Source organism: Podarcis cretensis (genome assembly GCF_951804945.1).
Source record: "Podarcis cretensis genome assembly, chromosome: 9".
NCBI lineage: Eukaryota > Metazoa > Chordata > Lepidosauria > Squamata > Lacertidae > Podarcis > Podarcis cretensis.
Window position 1 is genome coordinate 58,660,623 of NC_137178.1, and position 18,736 is coordinate 58,679,358.

The window sequence follows — 18,736 nt, forward strand, 5'->3', positions numbered from 1 at the left end:
CCTTTCAGCTGATTCCCTGGTGGCCCGCTGGAATGTGGAGTTAACCAGGGCTATTGACTGTTTGGCTCCAAAGCGCCCTCTCCGATTGCATGGAGCCCGGAGAGCCCCGTGGTTTTCCACGGATCTGAGGGCAATGAAACAATCGTTGAGACGGCTAGAGCGCCGGTGGCGGATAACTCATTCTGAAGCTGACCGGACACAGGTTAGAGCTCAATGTCGAGCCTACCAAGTGGCGGTAGCGACGGCGAAGAAGACTTTCTTCACCGCCTCTATTGCATCTGCAGAAAACAGCAGCAGGAGACTTTTTCAGGTGGTCCGCAATTTAGCGGAACCACCTGCTACATCAGGGCCCAGTACGGGCCACATGATCTCCTGCAATGATTTTGCAAAGTTTTTTGCAGATAAAGTCGCTCAGATTCGGGAAGAGGTAGACGCCACCGTGGGAGCAGGGCCGGGGCGGGAGAGTGCTAGAGTCCTGTCTAGTCAAATTGCATGGGATCAATTCCAATCTGTTACCTCCGAGGATGTGGACAGGCTGCTTGGACGAGTGAAACCAACCACCTGTCTCCTTGATCCTTGCCCATCCTGGCTTATAAAAGCTAGCCGGGAAGGACTGGGCGATGGGCTTCGTGGGGTGGTGAATGCTTCCCTCCGTGAGGGAGCCTTCCCAGACCCGCTGAAAGAGGCGGTTATCAAACCACTTCTTAAAAAACCATCTTTAGATGCGGCCACGATGGCCAGCTATCGCCCAGTCTCAAATCTTCCATTCTTGGGCAAGGTGATTGAGCGAGTGGTTGCTGAACAACTCCAGGCACGCCTGGAAGAAGCGGACCATTTGGATCCCTTCCAGTCGGGATTCAGGCCTCATCATGGGACTGAAACTGCCTTGGTCGCACTGGTTGATGATCTCCGGCGGGCTAGGGACAAAGGTGAGAGCTGTTTCCTAGTTCTGCTGGATCTCTCAGCGGCGTTTGATACCATCGACCGTAACATCCTTCTGGACCGTCTTGAGGGGCTGGGAGCTGGGGGCACTGTCCTACAGTGGTTCCGCTCCTTCCTCCTGGGCCGTGTTCAGAAAGTGGTGGTGGGGGATGAGTGTTCAGACCCCTGGGCTCTCACTTGTGGGGTGCCTCAGGGTTCTGTCCTCTCCCCCATGCTTTTCAACATTTACATGCAGCCGCTGGGAGAGATCATCAGGGGGTTTGGGCTGGGTGTTCATCAGTATGCGGATGATACCCAGCTCTACCTCTCTTTCAAATCAGAACCAGTGAAGGCGGTGAAGGTCCTGTGTGAGTGTCTGGAGGCGGTTGGAGGATGGATGGCGGCTAACAGATTGAGATTGAATCCTGACAAGACAGAAGTACTGTTTCTGGGGGACAGGAGGCGGGCAGGTGTGGAGGACTCCCTGGTCCTGAATGGGGTAACTGTGCCCCTGAAGGACCAGGTGCGCAGCCTGGGAGTCATTTTGGACTCACAGCTGTCCATGGAGGCACAGGTTAAATCCGTGTCCAGGGCAGCTGTGTACCAGCTCCATCTGGTACGCAGGCTGAGACCCTATCTGCCTGTGGACTGCCTCGCCAGAGTGGTGCATGCTCTGGTTATCTCCCGCTTGGATTACTGCAATGCACTCTACGTGGGGCTACCTTTGAAGGTGACCCGGAAACTACAACTAATCCAGAACGCAGCAGCCAGACTGGTGACAGGGAGCGGCCACCGAGACCATATAACACCGGTCTTGAAAGACCTACATTGGCTCCCAGTACGTTTCCGAGCACAATTCAAAGTGTTGGTGCTGACCTTTAAAGCCCTAAACGGCCTCGGTCCAGTATACCTGAAGGAGCGTCTCCACCCCCATCGTTCTACCCGGACACTGAGGTCCAGCACCAAGGGCCTTCTGGCGGTTCCCTCACTGCGAGAAGCCAAGTTACAGGGAACCAGGCAGAGGGCCTTTTCGGTAGTGGCGCCCTCCTTGTGGAATGCCCTCCCACCAGATGTCAAAGAGAACAACAACTACCAGACTTTTAGAAGACATCTGAAGGCAGCCCTGTTCAGGGATGCTTTTAATGTTTGATGTATCATAGTATTTTAATATTCTTTTGGAAGCCGCCCAGAGTGGCTGGGGAGGCCCAGCCAGATGGGCGGGGTATAAATAATAAATTATTATTATATTATTATTATTATAAATAAAATGAACCTCAACTAGGCTCTCTTCCTCTCCCCCTCCCCCAGCATATCTGCCAGTTTCATGGAAGCACCCATTATGCACCTTAACTGCATTCCCACCCATGATTCAAGACCCAGGCAAAGGATTCAGCATTAATATCCCCAGAGGCTCTGTAAGAATTCTCTCCTTGTGCATCTCCCAACTCTTACATTCCAGTTACTACAAATATATGAGGTTGTAGAAGTGCATAAGTGATGCCTCCCCTCCAGTGCCTCCATTGCTTCTCACTCCAATGGGGAAGAGAGACTGAAACCACTTTTGCTTGTGTCCCAAAGTGAGAAGCTAAGGAGATTATTAAGGTGCATAGGGATGGAAGGGGCATTGCAGGTGATCAAGTCCAACTCCCTGCTTGGTGGAATTATCATTTGTCCCTCATGGTTTTTAGCTAGTAGAAAATGAAGAGTCAGTCCAAGTGAAATAAATCATTGAAAAGCTTTAGTCCCACACTTACGTTATTTTGCTTGTAGTAATATGAAAGTGCTGGGAAACGCCTCCTGCTGCGGAATTTAGAGCTTCCCATAATGATGTGGGCAGTGGCTGATTTCGGCACATACACTTCGGTGGGGTAAGAGTCACAGACCTGTCCAAAAGCAGAAGGAAATCAAGATGAGTTTCTTGAAGCAGAACATAGCATGATCTTCTGGAAGACTCACCTAAGGATAATTTCAAAGGGCCTCACAAATAGTCATACCCATATCTGTGCTCAGTACACTTAAGAAAAAGCCAAGCAAAAAATAACCGAACCAAGTTTGAAAGCTTGCACTATCTCACATAAAACACAACTTCCAGATTTCCTGAATAAGAGTGCTTTATATGTTAGACCTGGATGTTTTCCCATGCTCTGATGCACCACTCAAAACCCCTTCTGCATCCTGCTGAAAACTTTCTGCTAAAGAATTCAAACATTCTGTTAAATGAACTCAAAAATTTCCTTTACTTCCAGAAGCAGCACTCAACTGAATGATGGGGGGAGCAAAGCAAAACATGATGAGATTGTGTCACACAACTTCTTTGTACTCTGGCCCAGTTCAGACATCACAATGTTGCTCTAATAAATTATGGTTTATCAGCCAAATAACAAACCATGTGCCCATGCACTCCCACACTGCTCAACCACTATCCTCCTGTACCCAGCTTTGACGTTTATATCCTGGTGTTTAAAACCACTTTCCCATAATGTCCAAAGAGGGGAAATGGTTTATTCTGGCAGTGTTTAAACCACAGTTTGGATGTCGCAGGAAACTGTGGTTTAACAAGCCAAGGTGTAAGACCCAAAGCTGAGGGCATGAGAGAAGAGCACATGAGCAACAACTCCATAAACCATCATGCCTGAACTGGGTCACTTAGTTACCAGGCTAATGCAGGGATGGTAAGTGGTCACTGCTGTCCTTTGTGTTCCACATTATCAAGTACCGCACCTTTGGTTGCAGCAACTCACCCTGTAATCTCTATTGACATCACTGAGCTGCCAGTAATTATTTGGGACCCCCATCCGATTATATTCTTCCTTCATGTTTGTCAGATTCCAACCTTGCTCTCGCTCTTCTTTGTTTAGCTTGGGGTTGAAGGAAAAACAGTACAACTCTTCATATTTAACTGAAGGAGAGGGAAAAAGAGACACACACACTATTTATCCATTTGATTTATTATTATTGCATCACAAATACCAACTTTTATTCGCTTAGTTATGCCAGCTGTCACATTTTTCAAAGATGATAACCAATGAAGCTTGCAATTCGTTAGGGAGGACTGCACTTGTGTATATGAATAATCCAGATGGGATTTCAAACAAGCTCTGTATGCTGTCTGTCCAGACACTTTACAGCCAAACTTTGCAGACAGCTAACCTTTTCCCTGATTGGGAGGGGAGGCAGAAAGGGTGTCTGATGTTAAGAGCTGCATTTCTTGCTCTTGTGTTTTATCCACTTTGCTTGTTCCGTTAGCAGCGTGTCATTTGATTCATTTGCTCAGACCACCGGTTTGATGCGCCATGCTTGCTCCATTTTTCTCCTACTGGTACTATGTAACTTGGGCTACAAGCATACAAGTGGCCAGAGGCCAGTTGAGTGGCTCCGGAATGCACATCAGTACCACTCTACTGATGGAACAGGCCAATGGCCCATCTAGTCCAGCATATTGTTCTCAGAGTGGCCGACCAGATGCCTATGGGAAGCTCTCAAGGAGGTCCTGAATGGAACAGTGCTCTCCCCACTTGTGATTCCAAGCAAATGGTATTCATACTGCCTCCTACAGTGAAGGCATGTTGAGGCAGGATCCAAAGTCTCCTTGTACTTCAACATACTGCAGGACTAAAGAACTAAACCAGCCCTAGAGAGGGAAACCAAAACACATTGTGTCAGGGAAATAAGAAAAGGCCATCTTCACTTCCCATGCAGCTCACATCAGCAGGGCAACTGAGCTCTGGCATGGATTCTCATAGAAAGACACTTCCATAGAATTGTTCTGCCCACCTATAACTTGGGCAGCAAATAAATAAATAAATAAAATTGGCCGATGAGCCCTGCAAATGCCATTAAAATTTTTGCTTATGTTTTTAGATGGCGTTTATTGTTTGAACACAAGCCAAGCAAACAAAAAATACCTGGTCAATATAATTTTATCTTAGATATTTATGGGCCACCTTTGTATTCAACAACAGAAGACGCACAACAGGATGAAACAGATTTAAAGAGCAACTGCACACCAACACAATAACAACAAAATAAAGGAATACAACTATAATACAATTTATTAAAATAGTCATAATCTAATCAACTATTTCGAGTAAGTGTTCTGACAAGTCAACTGACAGCATTATGACCATCAGCTGATGAAGATCCCAACCCAGCTAAGTTGATGGCGTAAGGCACCATAATTCTATTATCCTTTATTATTGCTAACTTTCCCCCACGTTTCATTCCCTCGCTTAACTTCACGTTTAAATAGGACTTAATTTCTGTACTACAAAGTGCACAGCCACTTTGGCGAGGTGGGGATCGGCTAAGCTACTGCCTCTTCTCTTTAGCTTGACCTTAAGAGGAAAAGAAAGTGTGCATCACACACTCCGTTACGATGAAATAAGGGGGAGAGAGCACCATAGCCAACTGCTTTATGCTCAGGAGGACTGACGCAGTTAGACTGTTATCTACAGGAAATGGCTTAGTAGATTACAGCAGGATCTTCCAGCAGAAACCTGATATCAGACTACCATTGGTCACCTGTGAACCCTACCACAGTGAAGGCAGATCCAGAAGCAAACAGCGAGAATTCAGCTTTGGTCCATCCTGTTCTATAACAGTAGGAAACAATTAACTGGATGTTATGGGTTAATCTCTTTCAAATGTTGTCATTGGGGGCAGGGTAGGGAGGCTTGCGGCAACGCAAGGTACCAGTCACAGGTGACCTTCAGGTTCCTTCCTTCCCTACAGTTTTATGAACTGATGCCCCATAAAATGGCCAGAACACAACTAACAAGATTGCCATGTGGGATAAACCCAAAGCAAATAAAGGGCTCTTGCAACAGCTAAGTCCCTTATATGCAGATGCTTGCAACATGCTCAGAATGGGAGGAGAGGTCTTCTTGTGGATCAGGAATTAGTTAAGTAGCAGGAAGCAGAAGGGAGGAATAAAGGGACAGTTTTCTGAATGGAGGGATGTAGAAAATGGAGTCCTCAAGGATCAGCAATGGGCCATGTGCCTTTTAATTTCTTCATAAACAATCTCTAGTTAGGAGTGAGCTGTGAAGTTGTCAAGTTTGCTGATGATACTAAATTGTTCGGGGTTGTGAAAACAAAAAGAGATTGTGCTCCAAAAGGGCCTCTCCAAACTGAGTTAATGGGTGGTAAAATGGCAAATGAAGTCCTATGTAAACAAGTGTAAAGCAATGCATGTCAGTGCAATAAATGAATGGTAGCTCTAGTTCCCAGGATTCTTTGGGGGAAGCCACAATAGTTAAAGTGGAACAAATGTGCTTTACATGTATGGTGTGAAGTCTCTGCGCCCTACGAAAGCTTCTCCAGTGTCATCCATAAAGAAGTAAAGTGAATCCATCTGTGTGAATTACTTGCCATATCAGGAACAGCCAGCACAAATTGGATTTGGCACTGGAAGTGTATCTAAGCGCTGATGCCATCTTACTTCTCAAAAGCAAAACAGAAAAATCCTGCAGCACCTTAAACACAAAGAGTTGTAGCCAACCTATGTCCCATTCAAAGTAGATCCATTAAAGTTAATGGCCATGACTAATTCAGGTCCACTATATTTCAATGGTTCTATTGTGAGTACAACTTAAATTGGATCCCAAGCAAAAAAAAGGTGCCCTAAGTCTGTTTGTTATTTTTGCTGTGGAGACCAACATGCCTATGTAGAACTATTGAAAAAACTTACTTCACTGCATTGCTTTCAATGGGATGCACATTTAAATCAATAGTCAAGTGCATCTGGTCACACATAAATGCCCATTTTAAGTGTGACTAGAGCAGGATAAGAGTATGTAGATGGTTACAACTAGTAATCTATGTTGTACAAAAGGAGTGCTGTATACAAGAAATGGAGAGGAAATTAATCCATAAACTTTCAGAACATTAAACCATAATTCAAAAAATAGATGAGGGCAGGGTTTGAACAGTTTCTGGAACTCAGACTTTTCTGCCTCCATCTGTTTATTGTCATGGCATGGCATGTTCCATCTGTTTATGTACGTTGTTATATTTAACCTGGGGGGAAATATCTCAAGCAGAAAGATCTGGCTGGAATTTTGACGTGTATTTGTTCACCAGCGTCCAAAACGTGCATTAAAGTCATCCATTACACCAGCTCACATCACTGGCTAGGAGCTCTCACAGCTAGATCAAGTTAGAACAAACAATGTCCTATTTTCAATTTAAGGCTTTATCAACAGTTCAGTCACAAAGTGTGAGGTGCAAAGCTTATTCATATTTGCATGTTGTTAGAAGTGCTTAACACAGTTGGCAGGAATGAGGAACATGGTGGGATGTCCCCAGAACCACCTGTCACAACCTAAGCAGAAAGAGTTCTCAAATCTTCCTCGATAATACTTTTCCAGAAGTTCACAGCCTCCAGACACTACCCACTAAACCCTTACATGTTTCCTTGCTCACATTATTATTTCCTCAAAGGGGACTTTCTCCAGCCCCTTGATCATGTTGGTTTCCCCTTTCTACACCTTTTCCAGTCTACAAAATCCTTTGTTGTTTTTGCTGCAACACAGCTATACCTCTGAATATCTGTAAAAAGGAAACACCTTAGTGCTGTGCTAAAACTAAATTCAGGCCCAGTCTGCAGGTTTACAGAACAAGAGGATGAGAAATAAAGTTCTAAATCAGCTGTGTAAATGTGCTGATTGATATTAAAAGATTAATGGAGCTAAGTAGGAAAAAACTAAAAATAATAAAATGAAGGGTCCCTGTCCCATGGAACCTTCCCTGCAAAGAGAAAGAGAAATAGTGAAATAATGGCCAGAGAGTTATGGACAAAACCAGAGATGAGCATGACCATGAATGGCTAAAGAGAAGAGAGATGAATGAAATGATCATCAAATGCCGAAAGGAGATGCCTTTTCTACAACTGTGCTATCAGATGGCACAGAGCTTTTTTGAAAGACAGCAAACAGATATTGCATTGTTTGTACACTGGGTGAAAGAGAATCATAACAGCCTCCTCAGCATCAGGGTTTTTTTTTCCTTTCTTTTTTTTTACAAACTGCATGACAGCAGTCCACCACAAGTTAAATAAGAGAGAGCATTTGTTCAGGCTAATTTCCAGATTGTATCCTTCTGAACTTCCATTCCATACCTGGGCGTGCCAGACGGATTAAAGATATGTAAACATCATGGCAATCTCTTTCTTGAGGCATGATGAACTGGATGTTCTGAAAATTCTTGCAGCGAATCAGCAAAGGACAACCAGTTGCCGCTGTAGCCTGCTTTTCGATAGAAGAGATTTGACTGTGAAGAACCTGAAAAGGAGAAACAACTTTTTTTACTGGGTGGGTGTATGTGTGTGAAGACACCTTGAACTGAACTCTGCCAAGAAAAAGTGGGGTGCAAATGTTTTAAATAAATAAATAATCAAACAGCAACAAAACACATGCAACTTTAAAAGAATACAATCCAGCCCACTTCAACCATGTGCATTAATGCATGCAATGTTCCAATGTGAAAGAGGGAGCAAGACATTGGACAATATGCTGTTGCAAAGCAGAAGAAAGACAGAGTCTTGAACCAGTACGGATGAGCTCTACATCAGCGTTGTGGCGATCTCCCCATAACAAAGAGCTGAAACTTACACAGTGCGTTCCATTTCCAGTCTGAAGCTCCCTGTTGACCACTGCTCAAACAGAAGGGCTATGGCTTAAATGGTAGAACATCCGCATTACATGCAGATGGTCCCAAATCCATGGCATCTCCAGGTAGGGCTGGAAAAGTCCCCTGTCTGAAACCCTGCACAGTCGCTGTCGGTCTGTAGAGTAGAGGCAGCCAACATGGTGCCCCCAAATGCTGCTGGACTATAACTTCCCCAAGACTCAGCCAGCATGGTGAATGGTCAGGGATGATGGGAGTCATGGTTCAGCAACATCTAAGTGGGCATAACGTTAGCTACCCCTGGTGTAGACAATACCGAACTAGATGGACTCAGTGTAAGGCAGATTCCCATGTTCCTAGTTTTTGAGCTTTCTCTGGTATATTTGCTGCCATTGCGTCCAACACAATGGTCTGGCGGTTCCTTATGCATACCCATTATGTTCTATGCATACATATAATCCAGTCTTTACTTAAAAGTCTGTGTACATTGCACAGACTTTTAAAAATCAATAGAGAGGACAAATTAGTGAACTTTACGGGATGCATTTACAGATATATCCACTCCCTTTTCATTTGTTCAGCATACATTTGTAGGGAATTTTGCAGATATAAAAATAAAACCAGAGTTGTAGAAATTACTTTCATAGGATTCACATAACAGTAATATAAAAATTGCCATACCCACGTCTCTTTACGGGTGTCTGACTCATTTTCTACAAAGATCACATGAGTCGCTGTTAGATACAGTGTCCCTAATGCAGCCCTTTTGGAAGATATTCCATCAATCAAGCGGACATTTTCCACCTAAAAGAGAGAGAGAGAGCATAACCAAGCAGTTCAATACTTCCAATAAAATTAAAAAATAAAAAAATCTATAAAATTCTATGAAACTGGTTTTATGTTGAAAGAAACCATTTATGTTAAACATGCCAATCTTTTCCCACTGTTTAAAAGTAGCAAGATGAAAGAGTCTGGAAGACATAGAAAAGAATATTAATTTTACATCCCAAATTTACTTTTCTTTTATGTATTTTCTTTGTTATTTGCTTATAAGGCTTACATTAAACAATATGCAAATTAAAAATACCATCCAACATTAAAAATGAACTGACATAAAATGTATCAAACTATATATAAAACCAATTGTGGCAAGATTTGTTTATTAATACAGAGCCAAAGATACAAACTAGAAAGAACATAATCAAAGTAAAGTCAGTAGTTTTCAAACAAATATAAGTAATATAATTACATGCTAAAATTGGGTGATAAAATTACATGCCTGTATTCAATGGATGGCATTCAACTATGTTTTACTCAAAGTAGATCCACTGAAATTAATGTACCTAATTTAGTCATGTTTATGATTTCCAGGGGGTCTACTCCAAGTAAAATACCACCCATTGTTCATAATCATTTAGTCATACTCAGTGTTTTTTTCTTTAAAAAAATGTTTGCAGTACTCTCATTTTCCTACTCATATTGAAATACTGCCTCTCAATGAGGCCAAACTTAGATTCACAAAATGTTTAGGAGTATGCGTACCCCTGTGTACCCCCAGAAAAAAAAGCACTGGTCATACTTAATTTTTGACTAACAGGAATGAGTGGCTGCAACCTTTTGTACTTTGCAAAATAAAATTTGTGAAAATCTCAATAAAACTATCAATAACAACTTTTGTAAAAATGGCAAGATGCAATCTGATTGGTAGAGCCTTGGTTCTGCTTGCCTCTGACTGGATGTGACATAATTCTGTGCAGCGCCTTACAGCAGATACACCCATATTTTCTAATGAACTTTTCTTTTGTTTTCCTTTTAAAATAAGTATACTAAAGATGAGTTAAAGTCATATTTGCCCCATACACATATCAGGATTTCTGAAACAGAAAAGAGGTAAAATACTTATACACAAATTCCACCTCAACCATTTGACATGAGACAAAGCAGCTAAGAAATTTAACAATTATTCATAACCTAGCTACAAAGACATCTAAAAGATTATCATGTTTTTAAGAGCCTATTCAGAGCTCAAGGTAGGTGGGGATTTGAAAAAAGCTAAAATTAACTTCTGCCAAGCTAACCAAATAGATCAATGGAGTGTTTCTGTATGCTCTGTGGTTTCATTTGAGCTAAATTCTCATGCCTTTATGACAGCTCATCCTTGCCCTTTTCTCTACTGAGAAACTACTTTGGTAACAAATGAGTTAAGAGTGGAACTCCAGGACGTGACCCAGTTTTTTGGGTTTTTTTATAGTATAATGATTCACTGACTTCTTGGCTAGTTCTTATGAGACCTACGTCTTGGCTAGTTCTTCAGTGACCTATGTCAAGAGCTGGCTGCAGAAAGCAGAATGCTAAACCACTTTGAAGACACAGATTTTCTAGCAAGCTCTGGCCTCTGGGAACTATTTTTGTGCATCTCACATCATTCCCAGTGGAGAAACAAACTGTGCAATGTCAGCTCAAAATTCACCCTTAAGGCAGCTTAGTGCCAGATCATCAAAGTACTTTAGGCGAATAGGAGCACTGAAAAGAACAAAGTTTGCTCTGCAGTGTACATTCAATAGTGACTTAGCTGGAGACACAAACTGCACTAACTAGGAGTCTAAAGGTAAAGGTAAAGGGACCCCTGACCGTTAGGTCCAGTCATGGACGACTCTGGGGTTGCGGCACTCATCTCGCTTTATTGGCCGAGGGAGCCAGAGTACAGCTTCTGGGTCATGTGGCCGAATGACTAAGCCACCTCTGACAAACCAGAGCAGCACACGGAAACACCGTTTACCTTCCCGCCAGAGCGGTACCTATTTATCTACTTGCACTTCGTGCTTTCGAACTGCTAGGTTGGCAGGAGCAGGGACCGAGCAATGGGAGCTCACCCCATTGCAGGGATTCAAACCGCCGACCTTGTGATTGGGCAAGCCCTAGGCTCTGTGGTTTAACCCACAGCACCACTCGCGTCCCCGAACTAGGAGTCTAGTTAGTGTTAAATGAAAAAAATACTCAGTTATATATTTGCATATCCCCACAATTTTTACGAAATATACATTTTTTATAAATTAAGGGGAGACCATTTTTAGTTCAAAAAAGAAATCCAACCAATCATTTTCAAAATGGAAGTCCCAAATCCAAGAGCACATTAGAATCAAAATAGTCACAAACATTCAAGAGATAATACTTTTCACGAGTGGCCAGCAGCTAGGGGACGTACTATGGAACTTGCCTCTCTACAGCACCACTGCTTCCACATACAGTGGTTCCTCGCAAGACGAAATTAATCCGTTCCACGAGTCTCTTCGTCTTGCGGTTTTTTCGTCTTGCGAAGCACGGCTATTAGCGGCTTAGAGGATTAGCGCTATTAGCGGTTTAGCGGCTTAGTGGCTATTAGCGGCTTAGCGGCTATTAGCGGCTTAGAAAAAGGGGGGGGAGGAAAAAAACTCGCAAGAACTCGCAAGACGTTTCATCTTGCGAAGCAAGCCCATAGGGAAATTCGTCTTGCAAAGCACCTCAAAAGACGGAAAACTCTTTCGTCTAGCGAGTTTTTCGTCTTGCGAGGCATTCGTCTTGCGGGGCACCACTGTACTGGGTATAGTAGAGCAAGGTGGTGAAAAAAGGCGGGGCAGACATACCAGTATAGCCAATCCAGTGCTCCCACAGTAACAATCTCACTGCCACTTTCCCCAGCATTCAATGCTGCCCCTCCTCTCCTGGAGCCATTGACATTTTACATGTATCTTACTGATTAATTAACTACTGTAAATATTTCGTTATAGATGGTGCTCAATGGTTAGAAACTGTGCAGAAACACCTACTGAAATTGGTATCAGCAGCAATCAGAGAGAATACTTTGAAGGTTTGAGGTTTAAGTCACATTTATTTACTGTAGGATTAATGTGACTTAAATGTCAAACCTTCAAAGTATTCTCTCCGATTATCAGAGAAGAAATATGGACATGTCACAGATTCTGGAAGCCCATCTTCGAAGAATGTAGTGAAATTTTGGAGTAATAATCTGTGAACTGCAATTGGCTTTAATTTCAGGTTTTAGAAATGTGCAATACAAGGAAGTGGTGACTTTCTTTGGGGTCAGGGCACCAAACAAGTGGGCAAAAATGGAAGAAAAGGTCGTTCATTAAATGATTCGTAAGGATATGTGAGGCAAACCACTCTTACTAAAAGGTGGACTTGATATGGGGTAAAATACCAGAAAGCTGCACATTTTTAAATTGTTTTCATTTTAAGCAAGACTTTGTACCACATGATATGCCAATGCTTGGATTGTGTCGTTTGCCTTGGATCCAACTTCTATATTATTTGTAAGCCATCTTGTTACCACATGATTGTGTGCTCAGAATTTGAGGTGTGGGACAGGTCAGCATGTCTTGGGGGTCCCAATGGAGAGGCTCGCAGGCCAGAGCTTGCCCATCCCTATTGCAGAGGTATCAGAGATCATGGTGATGAGTGCCAAGTCCCTTGAGCGATCGCCTACGGACACAAATCACAACTGACTGAAGTATTTATTAAAAGCCATGTCTGTCCATCATGATATATTTTCCTCCATGACCTTGGTTGCTGTAGGCTAAAAGGAGCAAAGAGGGCATTAAGCAGAACACAGTCAAGGGATTTATGGTGTCTATGGCAACCCCTTACATGATATATATAAAGTGGATCCAAATTCAGCACAACACTTTTTAGAGAAAAGGGAAAGAAGGCAAAATATAGAAGTTAAAGGGAATGCAAATTGCAAACAGATGTAAGGCACTTTCAGAGGATAAATTTAAAATCTGACCTTCTGAACAAGGCTGTTGGGAGGTCATTCAAGAAAAGGGATGTTGTATTTGGGAAAGGGATAGGCAAGACCTCAAGTTAGGCTAGCTGCAAAGCTCTTTCTAGATATGCTGAATGCACGTTAAATGCCTCTGAAGGTTTTATGGCTACAGTCAAATGGTGTTGGGTGTTCCAAGACATCATGTGTCCCTAAGTATATTTTATACTTGTTGAATGAACCTTGATTGTGGCTGTAGTTTTAAAAAGGCAGTAACTTGTTGTGTTACTGTGACAGGAGACTGCCAGTCATACAGCGGTTGCAAGGCAATACAACAGCAATCTGGATAACATTGCTTACAGCCAGCCAACCTTGTTTGGAAAATAGGATTATACAATTGAGGATTCACACATCTGATTAAAACAAGCACAAAACTAGCGACTTAGACTTGTGTCTTCTCTAAGTGAGAACAATGCAGATTCCTGATTAAATTCTACTCCAGAAAGAAAAAACATTAGTGCCGAGCCAGAGGGGGCATGGGGAGAAGCATAGCTGAGAGACAGTTGGGTGTCCAAGAGGAATAGTCATGCTGTCTTTTTCCTTAGATGACCCCAAGCTCGCATCACTAGACTAACAGCAGGAAGTTATGAGACTGAATAGATGGATGATGAGAATCTTCTAGCCCCAAGTGCTAACAAGTAGGACAAAGAGCACTCTATAAACAAGGTCAGCCAGATCGCACCACAAATTATCTTTCTCTCCACTTGTAGAACTGAAACACAGGAAACCAGAATCTGCCATTTAGAAAGGTTTCTGAGCTCTGAGGTACAGACAAGGGGTTGCTTCCACACTGTCACTGTTTTCAGGAGGGATTCTATCACCTATCAGCAAGATCAGAATATGCAATTAAAGACGATTCAGCACTCTTATGCAACAAACGTGCTTCACCTGACACCTCCCCCCTCCAAATCAGTCTTTTTGCAATAAGGAAAGTGATGGGGATATGCACTGGAAAGTGTGCAATAACAATTGATTGAAATCCCTGTGCTTTTAATGAACAGATTAGGAACGCACTCAGGAAACTGCCTCCTATCAAGTCAAACCATGTATCCTTCTAGCTTATTAAACGTCATCTGTACCATACACTGAAAGCAGTATTACACCACTTTAAAGAGCCATGGCTTCCCTCAAACAATCCTGGCACCTGTATTTCATTAAGGGTCCCAAGAGCTTTTAGGATATCCCTATTCTCATCACAGAGCTACAATTCCCACAGTTCTACACCCTTAACAAACTACAATTTGCCATGAATCCTTTGGGGAAGCCATTACTATTTAAAGTGGCAAATGCCTAAAATCACAGAATCAAAGAATTGTAGAGTTCAAAGGGACCACAAGGGTCTTCTAGTCCAATCCCCTACGATGCAGGAACTTTTTTTGCCCAACATTGGGCTCAAACCCACAACCCTGAGATTAAGAGTCTCATGCTCTACCAACTGGGCTATCCCTTCTTTAAATGTATGGGATCCTAGTTTCATTTACAGACACACTGCCAGCACATCTCCAGAGTTTCAGTGAAATTCCCAGCAACCCTACCTAAATGTCAGGGATTCATCCTGGTACCTTTATAATGCAAAGCATGTACTGTACCACTGAGCTACAATCCTTGTGCAAGGATGCAACAATGCTCACACACAGAGAGACATAAGTAGCCAGCTGCTTATTTTAAAATAAATACATGAGAATGTTATACCGATTAATGAACTTGTCAAGACATGACACTCGGACATCCCTTTGGAAAGAAAATAAAATATTTGTGTCATGTGTAACTTTTACACAAGGAAACTGACACCAGAATTATATCAACATTTTAATATAGCCATGGATTAGTTTACTGTATTTTCACATCACAAAACCAGCCTGGAACTGGCACAACAGAAGAGCATATTGATTCAGTTTCCCAACATGAATCAACAATATAGTGAAGAATAACTTGTTGGTTTGATAGTCAGAGGACAAAGTTTATTTTATTTTATTTTTTAAAACTGAAGTAGCAACTACAAACCTTCCTGACCCTTGACAGCTATAATGCATGGTACATGAGGTTACCCTTGAAGGCAGCTGCAATTAGTGCAGAATGAAGCTGTCAGAATTCAGAGCAGCTCAGTAATCTGAAATCTTCCTATACTGCCCATGTACTAACTGGCCCTTCTCATTGGCCCTGGTGTTAAAGGAAACTCACTGTGTGGTGATATTAGATAGGGCTTTCTCTGTTATGGCATCTCACTTCTGGCACTCCCCTTTAATAAATGAATGGTGCTACACCATTCACTTTTAGGCACTAGTTAAATAGATATTAGCGTTTTATAGGGAGTTGACCTCATGTGGAGAGTCATAAATCAGCCTGTTGTATGTGTGCCATATTGTGCTATTATATATTGTTATCTGCTGTTTTATGAGCTGCATGTAAATTTTATTATTACATTTTTAGTGGGGGGGGGGGGTTTGTTCAATCCTGCCCTGGGATCATTAATAGATGAAGGGTGTGCTAGAGAAGCCAATGAATGAATGTTGCTGCTTGAGCAACATATTGTAAAGCGTGTCTACAAAAAATGTAATGTGTGAAGCATCTCTCACAGGATGCTTTACTGTGTACATAAATCCAAGATCTAACATTCTTCATGCAATATTGTTCCCAGCAAAGTTATGCTCATAAACATGCCCATGTCAGGTCTACACGTTACATGCTTCATAGTAGCCTGATGAGCTTTGAAGGGAACTTTAGAGTCAGTCCCAAATTCATATTGCACTAAGTAGCCCACGAAGACCCACAGGTTGAGCTAATCTCAGCCCATTCAAGTGGGAGATGAAAAGAAAAGAAAAAAGAACACCGAAGGCCTGAATATTTGTGATACAAATGTCGTTTCCCCCAGAAATAACCTAAATACGTTCAACAAAACAGAAAAAGGACTCAGTAACATGGAAAAACTAGAACTTAAGAACAACTTGGACCACCCAGAATGCTGCATTAAACAAACAGATACAACATCAAATGAATGCCTGGTGCTATTATTACAACACAGACGCTAGGGACTCATTTGGCATGTTCAGTGGAAATTAACTTAAATTGCTCTGCTGCCAATATATAGCTACAATGATATAAATGGAAGGAACACACTTTATGTGCCTGAAAAAAAATTGTGATCTAAGGGCAGTGTCTTCTTCATATCTTTAGTATCAATCTGATCTTTAGCATCATTGGTTCCCCGCCCTTTAAGTTAGCACAAAGCATTTTCAAATCAGGTGAGGATCTGATTTCGTCCCCCATCCCCTTTGGCTGCCATTTATGGTGAAGCCTGTTAACAGAAGATTATTTCACTCAGTAGATATTTCAGCTTTTAGCAACTTCCCAGAGGATGTTCTTTCAAACCACACTAATGGCTCATAATCATTTACAATCAATACTTGTTTCTTACAAGTAAAGTTGCTGGACCAGGGAAAGGCTGTAGCTCAGTGGTAGAACACATGCTTTGAATGCAGAGGGTCGCGGGTTCAAGTCTCAGCATCTCTAGATAGGGATGAGAAGGACCTCTTTATTAAACTTTGGAAAACTGCTGCTAGTCATAAGAGACAATATTGTGCTTAATGGACCCATTCCGTATAGGACTACTCCCTATTTTCCAATGTCCTATCCTATGTTTTTCGGAGAGCTGATCTACAACATCAACAACATGAAGCAGTAGAAAAGGAGGCTGAAGCATTATTTCTCTCTCTCTCTCTCTCTCTCACACACACACACACACACACACACACACACACAGAGAGAGAGAGAGAGAGAGAGAGTAAATAACAACTGTGAGGGAACCTGATCTAGATTTGATCTATAGCATGGTGTGGGAGCGTTAACCCTTTGGTCCACAATGGTCCTGATCCAGGTCAGTAGTCTTTCATGGTTGCCACTGGCAACGCAGACATCTGGGCAAAATGTGTTTTAGACTTCTTGTCCCTGTTGCAAGCATCCCTGTTGCAGCACTGCTTCCTTGGGTACCAGAGGGAAAATGCTTCAGAAATCATGCCTGTCAGCCAACCAGTAAAAGAAGTGACGTGATTCAAAAAAGAAGGAATGGGGCCTGTTACTTGGATGCATTGCAGTAATGTTTCACAAATATGCAGATGACACCTAACTCTATTTCTCTGTAACAACTGGGGCAGGTGTGGTGCACCTGGAGTGGTGTTTGCATGCAGTGGCGGCTGGATGAGGATTAATAAACTGAAATTGAATCCCAGCACAATAAAGGCCTTGTGGGTTAGTGACTCTCAGGTCCAGGAATTAGGTCCTCCCTCTGAAGGAGCAGTTACATAGCCTGAGGGTGTTCCTGGATTCATAGTAGTCACTGGAATTTTTGGCAAGAAAGGAAGAATAAAGTGGAAGATGACATGAGTGGGACTATTGCCAAGCTTTTCTAAACAAACCTCAGGAGCTAGAAACTTGATTTCTTAAATGGAAGTCGAGGGACTTTGGTTGACAAAATAAACAGAAAACAGAACCTGCCAGCACACACAACCCTGTCTAAAATGACTATATCAATGCTGTTTCCCCTTCATAATCACTTTGAAAAAAGAAAAGAACAAAATCCTCCATATTCTGAGTGCTCTCAAGACTGTGTCGACTAGATATAGGCGCATAATTCTTATTGTTTCTCAGATGTATTGGAATAAATGCGATAAAGGAAACCTTTTTTGTTTAAGATACAAAAAGGAGTAAAATTACAGGATCAGTGTTTTGGGTTTTTTTAAGCAGGATCAAATATCCCATTTCCTGTCTGGGAGTCAGAGGCCTAGTGATGTAAGACCAAAGAACAAGAAGCCATTATTTTGAGTCGATGGCTAATAATATACCATCAGCATTTGCAAAACAACCCTTCAGCGCCATAGATCATTCCACATCCATTCAGCCAAAAGGAATTCATTTAACTTCAGCATTCTCCTACGATTCAACGCTACCTTGATCTCATTCCTGTAGAGAAACTACATCATAATTCTGAGCCCTTTTTGTGTGTGCTGCGATCCTATTTTTCACCTGCCTGGAGAAGATCAATAGGGTAGGGTCTCTTCCACCAGAACCCCTGTCAGCAGCCACAGCCAGGCAGAGGCCTCCAGTTTAATTTCAAAAAAGTGAAAAAAGCAGAATGAAAAGGGAGGGGGGTTGAAGAAGGAAGACACCTCCCCCCGCCCCTGCTTTCAGGGATGTTTGCTGCAATATGGACGAATTAAAAAAAGCATATTCTAGACAAACTGGTGAATATTCTGAGCCTAATACAAGGTCTGCTTTAAACAGCCAATGGCATTAAAAATTATGAAAAGCCAGGAAAGGATGAAAGAGGTTATTTTTTTAAGATAAATAAATCACTTTTTTTTGTTTTATGGGAGG

General features: G+C 42.3%; 1 protein-coding gene and 2 long non-coding RNA genes across 3 annotated transcripts in view; 1 reads left to right on the forward strand and 2 right to left on the reverse strand.

Annotated features, from left to right (window-relative positions):
• The window catches only part of MTMR7 (myotubularin related protein 7), a 42,151-nt gene that overhangs the window by 22,949 nt on the left and 466 nt on the right, over positions 1 to 18,736 (reverse strand). Inside the window, exons 2-5 of the mRNA XM_079989733.1 lie at positions 9,229 to 9,351; positions 8,039 to 8,201; positions 3,663 to 3,820; positions 2,676 to 2,804 (exon numbers count right to left, since the gene is read on the reverse strand). Coding sequence (XP_079845859.1) covers positions 2,676 to 2,804; positions 3,663 to 3,820; positions 8,039 to 8,201; positions 9,229 to 9,351 — 573 coding nt within the window. The remainder of the gene's footprint in view (positions 1 to 2,675; positions 2,805 to 3,662; positions 3,821 to 8,038; positions 8,202 to 9,228; positions 9,352 to 18,736) is intronic.
• LOC307223680 overlaps positions 1 to 18,736 on the forward strand; it is a 116,849-nt gene that overhangs the window by 3,947 nt on the left and 94,166 nt on the right. The gene's annotated exons all lie outside the window — the stretch shown is intronic.
• Positions 9,957 to 18,503, reverse strand: LOC307223684. The gene is made up of 3 exons (XR_013842194.1): positions 18,310 to 18,503; positions 17,171 to 17,344; positions 9,957 to 10,421 (listed from the first exon to the last, which is right to left on the reverse strand). It is a non-coding gene; the product is annotated as an uncharacterized lncRNA (long non-coding RNA).